Below are 18,185 nucleotides of genomic sequence, written 5' to 3' on the forward strand. Positions count from 1 at the left end.
TTTGCAAGCTGTGGAAATGTATGTTTCACCCTGAAACTATCCAATAAGAGAATCTCTAAAGAAACTGTTATGACATTAGAATTTCCTTTCGAAAATCTGCCTTACTTTCCAGAAAAATTGAGTGCATTTAAAATAAGTTGCCAGATTCAACAGAAAGTATGAGCTTCCAAGGTGAGTAATGAAGTTTTCCAATATGCTTAGGGAGGGTCACTGGATCCAAAGCATTAACTCTGATTTCTGCCCACAATGCTGCCCATCCTGATGAGCTTTTCCAGCAATTTCAATTTGTGTCGTTGCTTGTATATAGGTATAGTTTGCTTTAGATTTTCTGAGCTGGATTTCATTCTGATTGATATCTGTACTGAATCATGTTTGTTCTCTGTCTGTATTAGGTTTTATTTCCCCTTTTGGATCGGGTTAGAGAATCGTCCACAACGGCTGACAAAGAGAAGATAGAGTCTGGTGGTGGAAATATTCTTATTCATCATTCAAGAGACACTGCTGAGAAACAATGGGCAGAGACATGGGTTTTAACATTGGCTGGGGTGGCTAGAATTTTTAACACCAGGAGAAACTTACTGCAGTCTTTAGGTATTGTTATGTACCGAGATCTCTCAAAGTGTGTGTCTAAATTGTTTTTAGTGTTGTGTAGCTGGAAACCTTGGAACCTATTAATAATGTCCCTTTTGATTTTTTTTTTGCAGGGGACTTTTCAAAAGCCTGGGATGTTTTGTTGGATCACATCCAGTCAGCTGCACTGAGCAAGAACAACGAAGTTTCACTAGCAGCTCTGAAGAGCTGTCAGGAAATTTTACAAATCGTGACCCCTGTAAAAGATTCTGACAAGTCAGAAGGTCTGTCTGGTGTTAATATGCCAGTTTTTGTAGGACCACTGATCCCCCCACCTAGAACCTTATCCAGGACAGATTCACTGGGAGAAAAACTGGGAAGATATAATGGAGCTGAACTGAATGCAGCAGTAGATGAGATTGAGGATTCTGCCCTATGGTGGGCTGCATGGAATACCTGGTACAAGATAGGTTTGGAAAGCACAAAACCACCAACTACCTGTGATAAGGTGTTCTTTATACCAAGTCAGCCATTCCTCACAGCACTTGTGCAGATCTTCCCGGCTCTGTACCAGCACATCAAGTCTGGCTTCAGCATGGAGGACCTGAAGAAATTGGGTGTGATACTCCATGGTTCTGTGTCAGTTCCAATCAGCTCGGATGCCTCTCCATTCATTCTACCATCCTACACTGAAGCAGTGCTGACTAGTCTACAGGAAGCAGTGTTGATAAGTCTAGATGTCCTACAGAAGGTATTAACAATTTAATACACTGTATAAAGGTGTAGAAATGCTAATGGAGTCCGTAACAAAAACACCCATTGTAAACCTGATATGTAAATACATTCCATGAACGTACAAGTATCAGTCTGGTATGTCACTTAATGAGAGAGGTTATACCGAGGCAAAGTTTGTTTTTGGTACACCAATAAGTGAAACAAACAGGTTGTAAGAACAGTTTTGACTGGGATTGTAGTTGATCCATTAAATGGTTTAACAGTTAGAAATACTTAGCATAAAGGTGTAGTTGTAACAGTGTTTGGGTTAGTTCCTGCATCAGCTGAGGTTACCATGAAGGTCTGTCCTTCCCAACCTTTCCCCTTGCCTGAAGTGTGGTGACCCTCAATTAAACCACTATCAGGTACTGTAGGATTATGGAAATTTTAATCAGTCACTGACCAAGTATTCAAGACATTTGCGATAAGTGCAACTTTAATATTTTATAAATTGGTAATAAATGGCAGAATTATTTACATAGATTTTGTATATTGTTGTAATGTTGTGACCTACAAAGATTCCTGTGTTAAGTATCTTAAGGGGCCATATGTTTGGCATGTTAGTCTGCAGTGCTCAGGTTACCAGTTGAAATTATTTATGGTATTCTAGTGCATCTTTAATAAATGAACCTCAGACTTTTGAACTGCACTCTTCAAATAACTCCATCCGTCTCTCTGTTATATGAGATTATAGTGATTGAGAGAGGGAAAGCTGACCAGTTTTTCCACTTGACAAGCTGTAGCTCGCAGTAAAGTGTCTAAATCTTCACTGACCTCCTGGCTCAGTGGACAGACTTGGTGAATTATTAGAGAGTGGAAGTTGCAGTTTGTTCAGAAAATGAAGTTGTCTCATCTGTCTGGGCAATAATAAGAATCGGCTTCATGGTTTATCTCCCCTCCGGTTCAGAGGCAAGCAAGGATCCCTTTCCTAACTGCTTTCCAGTGATCTCTGCTCAAAATCTATTTGTGGACATGCTTGGGAATAGTAGAATTGATTTTTTAAAAAAAAGGGAAGAGGATGAAGACCTGTTTGTCCTCACTGTTTTGAGAAAGTAAAGAAAACAGTTGTTTGCCTTGAATTCATGAGTGTTGAAATACTGGTATAACTTAAGTAAAATGTGTGCATTTACTTTTGGAAATGTCTGTGTTTAATTGTATTTCGTTTGCATATCCATGGATTGAAAATGAAGTTCAAAATTGACCTCATGGGGACTGATCTTCACAGAATAAACAGCACCTCTATTCTCTTATGGTGTAATTTCACTTTCACATAAAAGCCTGCTGACTGTTCCTTGCCCAAGTACATTTTCGAAGCAATAATCTAAAGTTTGACTGTTCACAAAAGGACTAGAGAAGGCAATATTGTGTTTGAAGGTCATTAATAACATGCTTGTTACTGCCACATAGTGTCCTCAACAGCTAAACAAGTTTAACCAATGAGTAACTGAAGGTGGAAATTAGTAAGGTTCCAGATTCAACCCCTAGATGTAGAATGAGTTAGCTGAAATCAGTGAACGAATCATCTGGCCTTTAGAAATGCCACCCAGCATTTATTGTCACAAGTGAATCACAGCCATTTTGGATGCGGAACCCGGGGCTGGTGCAGTCTGTGGAATGACATTTTTGTATTCTCCATGTGCTAAGAGAAGATAAGTTGGCGTAAGTGGAGTGTTTCTATTGTAAATTTATCATTATTTCCTGTGGAAATGTGGGTGGAGATTTGAAATGGTGGACATCAGACATTCAAAACACAAATATTTATTATCAAAGTGGAGAATGCAGAAGGAGTTATCTTGTATGTTGACCCTGTAAGTGCTATATATCATTTGAACTTCAAAAAAATATTGGTTTTAGTGATCAAGTTTACATGTACCAGTTAATAATACGGGTTTTTAACCAAGTTTTCTCACCTGTGTAAATAAGATTTATCCTGTGGCAGGCATGATCACCTTTGTTGCTGTGATGGGCTCAAATGCTTTTGGATAAAGACAAAGTTCTAAAGTCTTCTGTTAGAATGTACTGCAGCGAACCCTTTTAAAACAGAACAAACAAGGTGGTAAGGAAAGGCCAGGGAGCTATAGACCGGGGAGCCTGACATCGGTGATGGGCAAGCTGTTGGAAGGAATCTTGAAGGACAGGATTTGTGTTTATTTGGTAAGGCAAGGACTGATTAAGGATAGTCAGCATGACTTTGTGCATGAAAAGTCATGTCTCACAAACTTCATTGAGTTTTTTGAAGAAGTAACAAAGAGGATTGATGAGGGCAGAGTGGTAGACATGATCTATATGGACTTTAGTAAGGCGTTTGCTAAGATTCCCCATTGGAAACTGGTTAGCAAGGTTACAGGGAGAGCTAGCCATTTGGATACAGAACTAGCTCGAAGGTAGGAAACGGAGTGATGGTGGAGGGTTGCTTTTCAGACTGGAGCTCTGTGACCAGTAGAGTGCCACAAGGATCGGTGCTGGGTCCACTCCTTTTCATCATTTATATAAATGATTTGGATGTGAACATAGGAGGTTTCGTTAGTAAGTTTGCACATGACACCAAAATTGGAGATGTAGTGGACAGTGAAGAAGGTTACCTCGGAGTACAACAAGGTCTTGACCAGTTGGGCCAATGGGCTGAGGAGTGGCAGATGGAGTTTAATTTAGGTAAATGCGAGGTGCTGCATTTTGGAAAAGCAAATCAGAGCAAGCCTTATATACCTAATGGTACAGTCCTGGGCAGTGTTGTTCAACAAAGAGACCTTGGAATGTACATTCATAGTTCCTTAAAAGTGGAGTTGCAGGTAGATAGGATAATGAAGAAGGCATTTGGTATGCTTTCCTTAATCGGTCAGAGCATTGAGTATAGGAGTTGGGTGGTCATGCTATGGCTGCACAGGATGTTGGTTAGGCCACTTGTGCAATTTTGGTCTCCTTCCTCTCAAAAGGATGTTTTGAAACTTGAAAGGGTTCAGAAAAGATCTACAAGGATGTTGCCAGGGTTGGAAGATTTGAGCTATAGGGAGAGGCTGAATAAGTTGGGGCTGTTTTCCCTGGAGCATCGAAGGCTGAGGGCTGACCTTATAGAGGTTTATGAAATCATGGATAAGATAAATGGACAATGTCTTTTCCCTGGAGTGGGGGAGTACAGAACTAGAGAGCATAGGTTTAGCGTGAAAGGGGAAAGAAATAAAAGAAACCGAAGGGGCAGCTTTTTCACACAGAATGTGGTGCATGTATGGAATGAGCTTCCAGAGGAAGTGATGGAGGCTGGTACAATTACAGTATTTAAAAAGTATCTGGATTGGTTTATGAATAGGAAGTATTTAGAGGGATATGGGCCAAGTGCTGGCAAATGGAACTAGATTAGGTTAAGATATCTGGTCGGCATGGGCAAGTTCAACCAAATGGTCTGTTTCCGCGCTGTACATCTCAATGACTCTGTGATTAACTCATTGGGGATGGATAAAGAAGGAAAAATACTGAATTTGTGCCAAGAGAATTCATGAAGTACATATTACTGCCCATGAGGGCAAACAAAAGATCCAGAGCCATTCTAATTTAGTAATGGGTTCATAAAGTTCAGTTGTCACTGTACAAACAGAGACTTATATGGAAAGTATAATTTATTTTCTTCCTGGTTGCAACCTCTTTGTTAAATATTGTCTCTGTTAATTCTGTTTGACACTTAACTACTGTTAATTTGAATTATATTCCGGAGGGTTGAGCTAATATTTAATAGCCATGAACCAGATCTCCTCATGGCAGTTTGAAAATTTGAAGTTTTTTTAAAAGCTAGAAACATGACAATCTGCTGTTGGTAAAAGTGAACGTGAAGCCATTATAAAGTCATTATAAACAGCCACCTAGTTTGCTTATGTCCTTGATTGAAGTAAAGCTTTTGTTAATGAGCTAATTTGTGACTCACACCAGTATAGTTCTCATAGCATTTTGAAATTGCCTAGCAAGCCATTCCATTCTGTCATACCCTAAAAAGCAGACCCCACAAAATGTTTCTGATCAAGAAAGGAACCCACAACCTACTTCATGGCAGTTAGGATGGACATTAGTTGCCAGTCTCTTTGCCAGTGATGTCTGCGTCCACAAATGAAATAGAGTAAACAACATACGAAAAATGATGTATTTGATTTTCCGTTGACATCCTCCTAACTTGTTTCTCTCCTGATTTAGGCACTTTGCGTAGGGCCGGAAGACATGCAGATCATGTACCCAGCAATCTTTGACCAGTTGCTCTCATTTGTCGAGTTTTCCTGCAAGGCGCCAACATATGGAAAACTAGAAACAAAAAATATAGCAAATGCAAAGTTTAATCAGGTAAATACTTGTCTTCAAAAAATACACTTATCTTTTGTAATTGTGGTCACTCAGAATGTACAATCACAATGAACGCATTACAATAAAGTCCTCTGCTGTTTAGTTTTACTGTTTCATAGAAAAAACTTAGTCTCAACCACATTTGCTTTGTCTGTTTCGTTTTGAATCTGACAAACTTGAACCCGATAATGGCATTCTTTCTGCCTCTGTTATTTATTCAGGGCAAACAAAGTGAAAAGAGAATGATACCTGATAACAAGGTTTTTTTTTAAAGCTTGCATTGAGTGAGTAGGTGCATGTAGCATGCAGTCCAAAAAACATTGCAGGCCAAGACTTGCAATTGTGATCACCAGTCTTTTGTAAGCACATACCCAGTATAGTTGAAAATGTGTTGCTGGTTAAAGCACAGCAGGTCAGGCAGCATCCAAGGAATAGGAAATTCGACGTTTCGGGCATAAGCCCTTCCCGAAACGTCGAATTTCCTATTCCTTGGATGCTGCCTGACCTGCTGTGCTTTAACCAGCAACACATTTTCAACTGTGATCTCCAGCATCTGCAGACCTCATTTTTTACATACCCAGTATACTCAGACATCACCAGCGTTCGCTGAGATGGTTAGCCTCAACTGAGTTGATTGAAGAGCAGAATTAGTTTGGAGTAGGCAAGTGAAAATTGGCCAATTATTACATTTGGGAGCACTGTCAGGTGAGCCCTTTTCCCACCTTAATTGGGATGTTCAAATATGTGGGCATTAGATGCCATTTGAAGTGCCTGTCATGCCTTTGGCACAGTAGACTACAACACGTCCATCTGGCTGTGTTATTTGAGAGGCTGCAAATGTGTTGCTGGTCAAAGCACAGCAGGCCAGGCAGCATCTCAGGAATAGAGAATTCGACGTTTCGAGCATAAGCCCTTCATCAGGATGGGCTACCGACACCTGTGAAATAGCTATAGCACAAAATATTACATGAAGAGAAAATCAACAGTGAACCAATATGATTGCAGAGATGTGGCCAGTATGCTGAAACATACATGAATTTTCAGAATTTACTGTGCAGTATCTAAGAGAGTTGTAAAAGTGTTTAAACTGGTTGGAGGAGGAAATGAGTGATGTATGAGGTAGGTCTCATGTTTGGATGAAAAGCCCATGTACTCCTTTGCAGGCTAGTGAGATTTTATACAGTGCTAAGTAATTGGACATGAACCAATATTGACCACCTCAGCTGATAGTGCTTTTACTTTAGCTAAATTGAATAGCTAAATCTATGCCAGTTGCCAAAAATTAATATCAAACTCTGATGGGCATTTGAAGTGCAAAATGTGACATTATGAAATGTAACTGCTGCCAGTTCTTTCCTTAAAATGTAAACTGAAGATTGTGCCAAATTATCAATACTATATCAGTGAATAACGTGTCGCAGTATTAGACTTGTGAACACATACAGCTAGAAAGCTTAAGGCGTTGTTTTGTTTTGTTCTTGTGTTAACTATAAATTGAATTAGCAACCTGTTGTCATGTAAGGGAGAACAATTATGTTTTTACAGAAATTGTTAACATTTTCAAGTCGAACTCTGGGGCAGCAATTAGATACAATTTGTTGTGCTGAGAGAAATAATCACTGTTATCCAACAGGGAGATTTTTTTAAGTTTTTTGAATACTTCTTGGTAATCAAAACAAAAGCATCAAACCCACATTAGAAAACCTATGCTCACTGGTGTATTGAGCCTTTTTCATCAACAGCAATGTTTCCTTTAAAATTTAGTTTGTGTATCTATTGATATCTATCTGTCTAGAAATTGTGTGAATGTGCACAGACATTTATTACAGAACAAGTCTTGCACAGTGCCATACAGACTGTTGTGTGTCCCAATGCCAGTGCAACCAGGCATGCAGAGTTCACGTTTATAATTAAACCTGTGTCCCATCTCTCGACTACAGTCATATTTTGCCTCTTTCCCTTGCAGCTTTCTTCTCCTGTTGTTCATTTTCTGACACCTTTGATTCTATAATTTGTCTTAAATATTTGACTTGAGGAAAAGTTTCCCAAATGTATAGACTCTGAAGGTCACTACTTCAATAAATTGTTAAATATACATCGCTGTTAACACAAGAGTGGTGGTGAATAGGATTTCCAAAACACAACAACTAAAATTAATGATGCCAGGTTGATGCTAGTATTGTCTTTATGCTTTCTGGACCACATGACTTAAATAGTAAAGCTAAAAGAAAAAAGGACTTCCATTTATATATTGCCCTTCATAATATAAATGTAGTGACTCTTGTGATATACAAAATGCAGCAGCCGATTTATGCACAGCATGCTTCTCCAAACAGCAGTATGATAATCAGATTTTCTTTTGATGTTGATTGAGGGATAAATCTTGGCTAGGACACTGGAGGCTATCACCCTGGTCTTTATCACAACAGTGCGTGCAATGCTTTTACATCAATTTGCAGGGATAACTTGCACCTCAGTTTAATGTCCGAACTGAAGGATGGCACCTCATATGGTGTAGAACTCCCTCAGTATTGCACTGGAATATCAGTCCAGAGCTTTGTGCCTAGAGTGGGACTTACATCAACAACCTTCTGGTACAAAGGTGAGAGTTCTACCAACCGAGTCATAGATGACACAATAAATGTACCTGGAACCTTCAGAAATCTTTCATCCTAAAATCTTTACCTGGGCGGCACGGTGGCACAGTGGTTAGCACTGCTGCCTCACAGCACCAGGGACCTGGGTTCGATTCCCGCCTCAGGCGACTGACTGTGTGGAGTTTGCACGTTCTCCCCGTGTCTGCGTGGGTTTCCTCCGGGTGCTCCGGTTTCCTCCCACAGTCCAAAGATGTGCGGGTCAGGTGAATTGGCCATGCTAAATTGCCCGTAGTGTTAGGTAAGGGGTATATGTAGGGGTATGGGTGGGTTGTCGCTTCGGCGGGTCGGTGTGGACTTGTTGGGCCGAAGGGCCTGTTTCCACACTGTAAGTAATCTAATCTAATCTAAAATGTAGTAGAACTCGAACAGTGTAGCGTTTGAGCATTTTTTTTGTAGATACTACTGTATGATTCTCCTTTTATTCATCTTTTTTGGGCTCGTCAATCTGTTTCTGTCTGCCTCTGAGTTAATTGTTATGCTGTGCAAACTCTTATTTGAATTCTCCCCAAAGCTAATGCTATAGGACCATATGTCATTTCCATTCAGGTGTCTTTAGGTTCTCTGAACTAATTCCATTTAAAACAAACTAATTTCATTACTCATCATTTTTATCATGGTGCCATTCTTATTGGTTGCAGCATATGGCCTAACCATTACTTAACCGAGAAAAGCATCGTATTTAAGATTCTTGTCATTGCCTGTGCCCTTCTAAAGAATGAAGTCTATATATTTGAGCAAAGGATAAATTAATAACTTTGATAATATTTTTGTTGGAGTTATACTTAATACATCATTAAAAGATGTTTAATTAAACAAATTCCTCTTTTCTCCAATTGACAAACTATCAAGTTTCCCTCCTAGCAATAAAATCCTTAAAGGGGAACTTAATAGATTAGATTCCCGACATGATTAGATTCCCGACATGATTAGAATCCCTATAGTGTGGAAACAGGTCTTTCAGCCCAACAAATCCACACTGACCCTCTGAAGAGGAGTCCACCCCCCTCTGACTAATGCACCTAGCACTATGGACGATTTAGCATGGCCTATTCACCTGACCTCTTTGGATTGTGGGAGGAAACCCACGCAAACACAGGGAGAATGTGCCCGAGGCTGGAATCAAACCTGGGACCCTGGTGCTGTGAGGCAGCAGTGCTAGACACTGAGCCACCGTGCCGCCCATAATTATATCAAAATAAGCAACATCATATGGCAACACATTGGAGAACATGTAAGTTCTGTCATTTCAGGAAAAATTGCTTGGTCTTTCTCTCACTTTTATTCCAAGTCACGAACACTTATTTAAGTACTTTTTCTCAAAGGTGATAGCTTGAAAGTTGAATGGGCCATGAATGTTATAAAGCTCAGCAACTTAAATTGTGGGAAATGTTTTAAAGAAAATTTAAATCCCTCCACTTCATTTGAATTAAACTACCAAAATCTTTATCAAAATACAATTGCATTACCTAAAGTTTTCAACAATTATAGAACAAAATGGCATCTTGTTTAAATTTCCAAATAGTTTGATAATGATTATATCTTCTTTTGTTCTGTTTATGCCGCTTCTGTACGTGATGGATATATAATAGATTCAACTTTTTGCTCCGGTAAGTTTTAAACCTTCAGTAGGTCATTTTGAGACTTGCATTAGATTGCCCTAAATCGCATGGCAAAGTACACTTTGGTATACCATTAACCCAAATTATTTGCTTCCTAACTTTTAAAGCTGCAGTGTCATTTTTCTGATAATCCACTTTGATTTGATTTCACAAATTTGAAATCAAATAATTTATTCACTTACCAATAATTGATTTTTCAATGATTTCAATTCAAAGTTTAAATACAGGAGTAATGAACTTTAAAAAGTAAAAAGGTTATACATCTAAGTAGAAATATATATGTTAAAGTTACATATTTTCCGGAGAAAGATTATCAGGTAGCTGCAGTCAGCTTATCACTGAGGCAAAAGGGTGGAGGTGATGGATTCTTTAAAGGCAGGGGTGACAGTTGGACTTCAGTCCATAGTGACTCGGCTTCACACTGAGGATCATTGCAGCACCTGTCTTGAAGTATGGATGTATGAAAGTCTGATTCTAATTTTGCTTACAGTTTTTCATCTGTTGCATCTGCACCGCGATTCTCTCATACATAGCCACCATACAGTGTTATGGTTTTAGTGTTGTCCTGTGAGAAGTTTTTTTTGCAACCTTCATAGGTTTGAGAGATCGCAGGCCAGCTTCTATTTCCTAACATGAACAGGGTTGAAACCTGGCTGTGAAATGTAGAATGACTGCATTTGCTGTGTGGTCTCTGTCACACTGAGAATGTCAAATGCAGTTTATGAGACCACTTTGCACCACCTGTCTATTTTACCTCAAAAGCCCACTCTGTGAATTTAAATGCCTGCTTCCCATTCCCGCTCTGATCTCTCCATCTCTGACCTGCTGCGCTATTCCAACCGAGCTCAAGGCGAGGTTCGGAAATAGGGGAGGTAAATTTCTAATTTCCCATTGGTCAGCTGGGCAGTACAGATTATCCACCATTGTAGAACCCATCTTATTTTTTAAAAGGACAACAGATTACTGCCCAGGTGGTAAACTTAAAAATTGCCACTGTCAGCACCTCAACTTTCTGTCGGTCATTCTACAGCTTATGGTTTGAACAATGACTCCAGAGCATGAGAGCTTTATTTTTATCTTCTGTGCAGGAGCTACTGGTAAAATATGATAGATCTGGGAAAAGGAAGGTCAGTTGACCATGAGGAATATAAAGTTTTTGTTAGGATAGTGGGCATGCCAGTTATTTGTGGATTTATGCATGTGGTGTTGGATTTTGTTTTCAAAACAGCACAAAATTTGTTGTGCTAGGGTTCTGTTTTATATTTCAGACTGGTGTGTTTGTCAGAGTTTTCTTTCTTCAAATTTTGTTGTGTGTGATCCTCCTTGGTATTTGCATATTATTTCAATTTTTCCATTATCCAACAAAAGACCATTTATATCATCTGACAGTTTTCTAGTAAGCAATTTGTAGGTTACAGAACTGATCACCAGTGAATATAAATCTGCTCAGTCTTGCCCCATCTATCCATCCATTTACTTATTTTCAAGTTACTAAAAGTAGCTGCTTATCCAATGAAGGACACGAAGTTAAAGTTCTTTTTTATTATTTTTGCTATTTCATTATGCTTACTGATTTTAATATTCATTTGAACGTCAGCATTTGCAGTTTTTCCTTTTTTTTCCTTCTGCACACGTGGCTGTGGCCTGATTGAAATAATGAAGAAACCCTTTGTTGATTGCCCTTGGCCTCACAAATAAAGAATCCTGCTTTTTGGACTCTGTTCAGTTGTGGCTCCATCTTCACACATTCCTTCCTTTTATTAAGCGACTTGAATGAAATTTCAGCTTAAATTCATGTGGGAGTTTAATAACTGAATATTATGACCCCCCTCAAAAATGGCCTTTAAGTTTTCCAGTTCAGAAACCAGTCCACTGCTCTGAGTCTGTGACTTTCACCTATTCCAAAATAAGACTGGGGCCCATTTCGTTGTTGAGGCTGATGTGTAAGCAATGGGCAAAAGAAAATTTAGGTTCTAGGAAATTATAATGTGGCAAAGAAAAGATTGAGCCAAGACTTCACCAGTTATTGATCCATTTGTAATGTACTATTTTCAAGAACATTAGATCTTGAAATTTAATAAAACAAACCATTGATGAACGAAGAGTTCAACTACCCATTCTTGAGAGAGCTTATTACAGGGTTCTGACACAAATAGACAACAATAGAGGTCAATTTTGTTTATGATTAGATGGCAGAACAGCTGTAAAATTAAATCTTGAACAAAACTTGTTTGTTGGGAGCACAAGCAACTTTGGGAAGTGGTAAACGAGATAAGACCGGCAGGAGGTTTAGAGGGATTGTGAGGCAAAATCTTTTCACTTGGAGGGTGGCAGGGTTCTGGAGCTCATTGTTTGTTATGGTATGGAAGCACAAACATTTCAGAAGTATTTAGATGTGCTCTTGTGATGTCAGGGTACACAAGGCTGTCGGCCAAGTTCTGGAAAATGGGATTTGAATAGTTTGCTTGTTTACAAGCCTTTTTCTGTGCTATAGACTTCAATGATGTAAAGCAAGACAGGTTATCCATCACTAAATGCATGTTTCTGCAAATGCCTATTGTCAGCTAAAACTTACAAAGGGCGGGTTACTGTAGAAAGTCTTAGCTTAAGCACTGTCAAATCTTCTTTAGACTATTTTGGTTGTAATACAAATCTCATTGTTTAATATATGTGATTCACTCTGTTAACATTGCAACTGGTAGGTCAATGTGACGCTTTGCACCAACTGTGCCAATATAGTAATAATCCCTTGATGTTTCCTGACATAACATCAAGGTGGTGTGTGTGTGTCTAGGTGAAAATCTTCAAGACTTTCCTTCCAGTCTATAACTTTGTGATACTGAAGTAGCTTTATACTGATGCTGAATTTGTGCCCTTTGATATTAGGATTGAGTGGAATTGAGATTGGAATTGGCTAGTAACAAAGTCACTGATCTCTATGGCTGAAACAAATGTGTAGTTAATACACTTTATCTGTCATTCACCAAACCACTGGTCATGGGGCAGACCTTTTACGATTATCAAAAACCCTTAATTTCAGACAACTTTTGACAGTAATCACTTGAGTCTTTTTATTTCACTTGATGATGAAGCTGCATGAACTATCATGCTTCTAGCTGGGTCACCAATAGAAAGGTATACATATGAGGTATTATAGATATCATTTATAGTATACTATATTTAATATTAGACAGTGCAGTGTCTTTGCATCATTTGATTTAAACTTTTAAATCCCCAATGTCTACATTCCTTAAGTGCAAGTTATAAAAATGTGGAAAGCAGCGATACTGCAACTTTAAATTCTTAAAGTTTCCCTGTTTCAATTGTATCAATTTTTTTTGCCTTTATTTCTTTTCAGTGATCTGTGCATGCAAACCAGGAAAATTAAACCGATGATCCACATCTCTGTAAAGCAACTTTCAAATTGTAAGATTAGTCGTATTTTCATTAATTTTTTACAATTAAATGCCACAAACTGTATCTTCTTGCAGGCGGAGTGGGTGGCTTTGAACTATGTGCCATTTGCTGAAAAATCCCTTGAAGTAGTTGTGGATTTGTATCAGAAGACAGCATGTCACAAAGCAGTGGTAAATGAAAAAGTCCTTCAGAAAATTATTAAGGTAAATTATGCTGCAGTACTGAGAAGTGATTTATGGTTATATTGAGGATTGACTTTATGTGCCCTATAATGAAAGTTGAGATCTGATCCACATTAAGGATTACCTTAACTAATCTGTAGATAAATAGTTGCCTTTCAGGATAGTTTTCAACTTGATAAAATATTGCACAGCTTAATAAGGTTTTAAATTTTCAGTGATTCATATTAATGATCCTAAAATTTTGTGGACTAATTGAGTTGCTGTAATTTCAAACTCTGACATTGTTTGCTGTTATGCTGGGCTAATTTTTGAATCTGGAAGTGAATTCTGAAACAACTTCCCCTCCCCACTGGGATGGTAGGACTGCTGCATGCTGTGATCCGATATTTGCAGCTGTGAAATCCGTTTGCAGGTATTGTCTGTTGCACATATTTTCTCACTATTAAAATTGTGTCAGGTACTCAGCGACACTTTTTTGTTGATTTTTCATGGGATTATGGGTGGTGCTAGCTAGGCCAATATTTGTTGCCCATCCCTAATTGCCTACAGTACAGATGAGGGTCACCCACCCTATTGTGGAATTGGAGGTGCACATAGACCAGGTAAAGATGGTAGATTTCCTTATTGAATAAGTTGAGATTTCACAACAATAATTAAGTGGAGGTAATGTTATAATGGTGATGATCATGGAGTAGCAATCAGAGCCATAGATTAATGTACTGTGGGGAGTGGGCATAGATTTGAATTCCAATTGAAATAACTCTACAGAGGTAATTATCCTGTCACTAAGTCACCCTTCATGTACACATGGAGAGTCCTTGACACTGATTCAGCTCTGTCAGAGCCAGCTGTGAGTGATCAGGATGCCTATAACTCCTGTTTATATTTATCAGCAAGGGCTATCTGATTGGGGCTGTTACTGTGGTCCAATCAGGGAACTCATACTCAATGAGGTTCACCTGGCTGACCTCATTACAATCACTATACCAATGTGATCATTTAAATTCAATGCAAGCCTGGAATTAAAAGCTAGTCTAATATTGATCATTTGATGACTGTCAATTGTCATAAAAACCCAACTGGTTCACTGAAGCTCTCTATAGAAGGAAATCTGCCAGCATTACCTGGTCTGGCCGACATGTGACTCCATGTGACCCACACTATGCGATTGACTCTTAACTGCCCTCTACCAATTCGGAATAGGCAGAAAAGTTTGTCCTAGTTAGTGACACACACATCCCATACACGGGCAAAAAAATCCAACAATAACTCCATATCTGTATTGCATTCTACACCTACATACCCAGGCTTCTGGGTTGCTCGTCTGCTAAATTTTCACTATGCCACTACCACTCCCCCTACTTTTACAGTGGCATTTCTTCTTCAGGACCTGAGTCTATTTTTTAAAAAGGCATTATAGTCCTACCAGACCATTGACAGGTCGAGAAGGACAGTCTGTGGTAAGCCCAGCTAATATAGGAATTGAGGAGAAAGTGAAGACTGCAGATGCCGGAGATCAGAGCTGAAAATGTGTTGCTGGAAAAGTGCAGCAGGTCAGGCAGCATCCAAAGAGCAGGAGAATCAACATTTCGGGCATGAGCCCTTCTTCATGAATTCCTGAAGAAGGGCTCGTGCCCAAAACGTCAATTCTGCTGCAATATAGGAATTGAGCCCACACTGTTAGCATTACGCTGCATTACACACCAACTATCGAGCCATTTAAGCGAACTGGTCCCCTATCCTTGAGTCTCGTAAGAACTGATGGGATTAATGCCTTATTCCTGTAGCATGAAAGCACATGTTTAAAATTAATTATCATGGCATTTTTCTTAATAGCATCAGTTCAAAATTGGCCACAGTTTCTTGCAAACTCCAGGAACAGAAGATTACAAATGTGAGTTGTGTGTAGAAAAATCATAAATCTGTCTACAAGAAATTAGTTTTCTGAGTTTGTCTCACAAAATGCAGCAAAGAAATCTTTCCCCTGTGGTAGCAATCCCAGACATCAATGAATCTGGCACATGGTGTGAGACATGGGAAGAATCATGTGCAAGTATCAGTGTACTGAACTTGGGACAAAAACACTTTTATTGGGTCTGAATAGAGACCTGTACAAGACTGAAGTGTACGTAACAGAATTAGGTTTCATGGTAGTCAGTGTCAAAAAGTATTTAAATCCCCAGCAGAGGTATGCTCATTTTTTTAAGTTGTATTTTTGGATTATTTTAAAATAAGTGTTGAGAGTGTGGTGCAGGAATAGCACAGCAGGTCAGGCAGCATCCAAGGAGCAGGCGAATCGATGTTTCGGGCACAAGCCCTTCATCAGGAATGAGGCTTGTGGGTCAGGGCTGAGATAAATGGGACGGGGTGCGGTTGGGGGGAGGTAGCTGGGAAAGCGATAGGTGGGAGAAGGTGATAGGTCAGATGGGGCAGTGATGGAGGAGTCCAGATTGCGGTGGCTTGGGACTGGGATAATGTTGGGAGAGGAGGTGAGGAAGCTGTTGAAATCCACATTGATCCCATGTCCGGAGGGCGTGCCGAGGTGGAGGATTCCTCAATTTCTCCTTATTTTAAAATAAGGCAAGAACGTATTGGATTTACAGCATGAAATTCCTGCAATAATCTGTTGGTGTGGATTATATTTGGCAACAGGAATCATTCGCTCTCACTGTTTTTTTCTTTAGACATTGAGGATACCGCTCAGTTTGAAGTATGCCTGCCCTTCTGAAACAACGTGGAAAATGGCTGTTTCCTCTCTCCTTAAAATACTCTCTATTGGACTTCCTGTTGCAAGGCAACATGCTTCCTCAAAAAAATTTGATACTATGTGGCCAGAACTAGCCAACACATTTGAAGACTTTTTGTTTACAAAAAGGTACATGAAAAGCTTATCTCATTGTGTTGTCTTTCACCGATCTGGTGGTTCGAGTATTATTCGAGTTATTTTATATGTAACATGAAGATTTACGCAGTGATTAATCATCTGAATAAACTAGAATGAGAAGCACTTGATCTAAGCACCATTTATCAGTGATTCAGTTGTATCTCAGAATTATGCCATGTCATCTCAGGTTCTTTGGTAAGGCACTTGCCTAAGTCAGAAGGTCATGTAACCATGTGACTCAAGCTGACGTGTTGCTACAGTTGTCAAGTGAAAATTGCTTTGTTGAAAGCAGCTTATTTTGGAGTCAATGTTGACCTAACATTCTGCTTGTTGGCTAAGATATAGAGGGGGAAATTCTGCTGCTACTGTTGCTAACTAACTAATTAACCAAACAACCAGCATCATGAAAATAGATTGTCTGATACCCTCCTTCATTTGCTTTTTATGCAGCCCTGCTGTCTGCACATGTTGTTGCATTTGCCTGCCCAGCAACAGTAACTATAGTACAAGAAATAATTTGTTCATTATAAGATTTGTTGAGATACAGAGTTATCTAAGTTCAGGTTTTGTTCTGTATGGGCCCATAATTTAGTCATGCTGAATAAATGCAGAATTAACATATAGCTAGTTGATACCTGAATTATTTTTTCACACAAGTTTCAAAGTTGTTTGGCAAAAGGACATCCCCTTGTTTTAGTACTGAATTTGGAATGATGAGGAGCTCATTTAATAACAAGCTGCCTAATTAATTAACATTGCATTGTCACACTTGTGATTTGGTTTTATAGCATCCCCCCAGATAATCTCTCCATTCAGGAGTTCGAGAAAAATGAGAACATAGATGTTGAGGTGAGTTTAAATTCAGATTTTTTCAAGTCCCACCCGTGAAGTAAACATTGATTTTGTTTAACAAATGATTTTTGTAGAAGCATGGAAACATACATGCATTAAACACCATATTTATGTAAAATCACTATTTTACAAGTGATTATTTTAGCACTTCTTTTAATTGCCATTTTTTCAATTCATTTTAGGTTGTGCAGCTTATTAGCACAGACATATTACCATTTGCAAACTTCATTCCAAAAGAATTTGTTGGCCAGATAATGACGATGCTAAACAAAGGTTCGATCCATTCTCAGTCAACATCATTTACAGGTACATCACATTTTAATGAATAGAGTTGGAAGAAATCAGCTAGAAGTTGGAGAAGCACCTCTGAGCAAGCATGCTGCATCAGTAAATGTTAATAGTCTGTGAAAAGTTATAACTTTAAACCAAAAGCTGCAGTCTTAAGAAAATGAGAATAGCATTCAGATTCAACTATTAGTTCTTGTCTTTGTTTAAAAGGAAAATTTTCATTTGCTGGTCTTAGTGAAACCACCCTAAAGGCAACTGCTTATCCTTTTAAATACTGCTGTTTTACTAAGTGTAACATTACTGTCTTGTGTTGAGTCTGCTATGTTAAGATAATTGCATTTTGTCCTTTAGCATACTGGAAAAGCTCCATCATATTAGGGTGACAACAAACTCTCAGCAGATGTGTATGAAAATAGATTGGAGCTTTAGAACCATAGCGTGATTATTGAAAGGGCTCATTTTACCAGGAGATGTTTTCAAGGATGTGTGGAGAAGAGATAAAGACTTATAAATTGTATTCGCTGGTATATGGATAGAGATTATAATTGAATATGTGCAGGTGAAACTTTTTTTTAAAAAAGGTACACTAATATATACAGAAACAAATTTATAAGCTTTCAAC

At 38.8% G+C, this 18,185-nt stretch overlaps 1 protein-coding gene across 3 annotated transcripts in view; it reads left to right on the plus strand.

The window, feature by feature from the left end:
* mon2 (MON2 homolog, regulator of endosome-to-Golgi trafficking) overlaps positions 1-18,185 on the plus strand; it is a 125,058-nt gene that overhangs the window by 97,532 nt on the left and 9,341 nt on the right. For 2 of the 3 annotated variants that reach the window (XM_060839648.1, XM_060839650.1), the window contains exons 25-32: positions 393-591; positions 705-1,321; positions 5,521-5,664; positions 9,911-9,928; positions 13,432-13,560; positions 16,224-16,414; positions 17,212-17,272; positions 17,458-17,581. In XM_060839648.1, the coding sequence (XP_060695631.1) occupies positions 393-591; positions 705-1,321; positions 5,521-5,664; positions 9,911-9,928; positions 13,432-13,560; positions 16,224-16,414; positions 17,212-17,272; positions 17,458-17,581 (1,483 nt within the window). The remainder of the gene's footprint in view (positions 1-392; positions 592-704; positions 1,322-5,520; positions 5,665-9,910; positions 9,929-13,431; positions 13,561-16,223; positions 16,415-17,211; positions 17,273-17,457; positions 17,582-18,185) is intronic. The other variant, XM_060839649.1, reaches the window with a different exon arrangement.

This window comes from Hemiscyllium ocellatum, chromosome 19 (genome assembly GCF_020745735.1).
Source record: "Hemiscyllium ocellatum isolate sHemOce1 chromosome 19, sHemOce1.pat.X.cur, whole genome shotgun sequence".
Lineage (NCBI taxonomy): Eukaryota > Metazoa > Chordata > Chondrichthyes > Orectolobiformes > Hemiscylliidae > Hemiscyllium > Hemiscyllium ocellatum.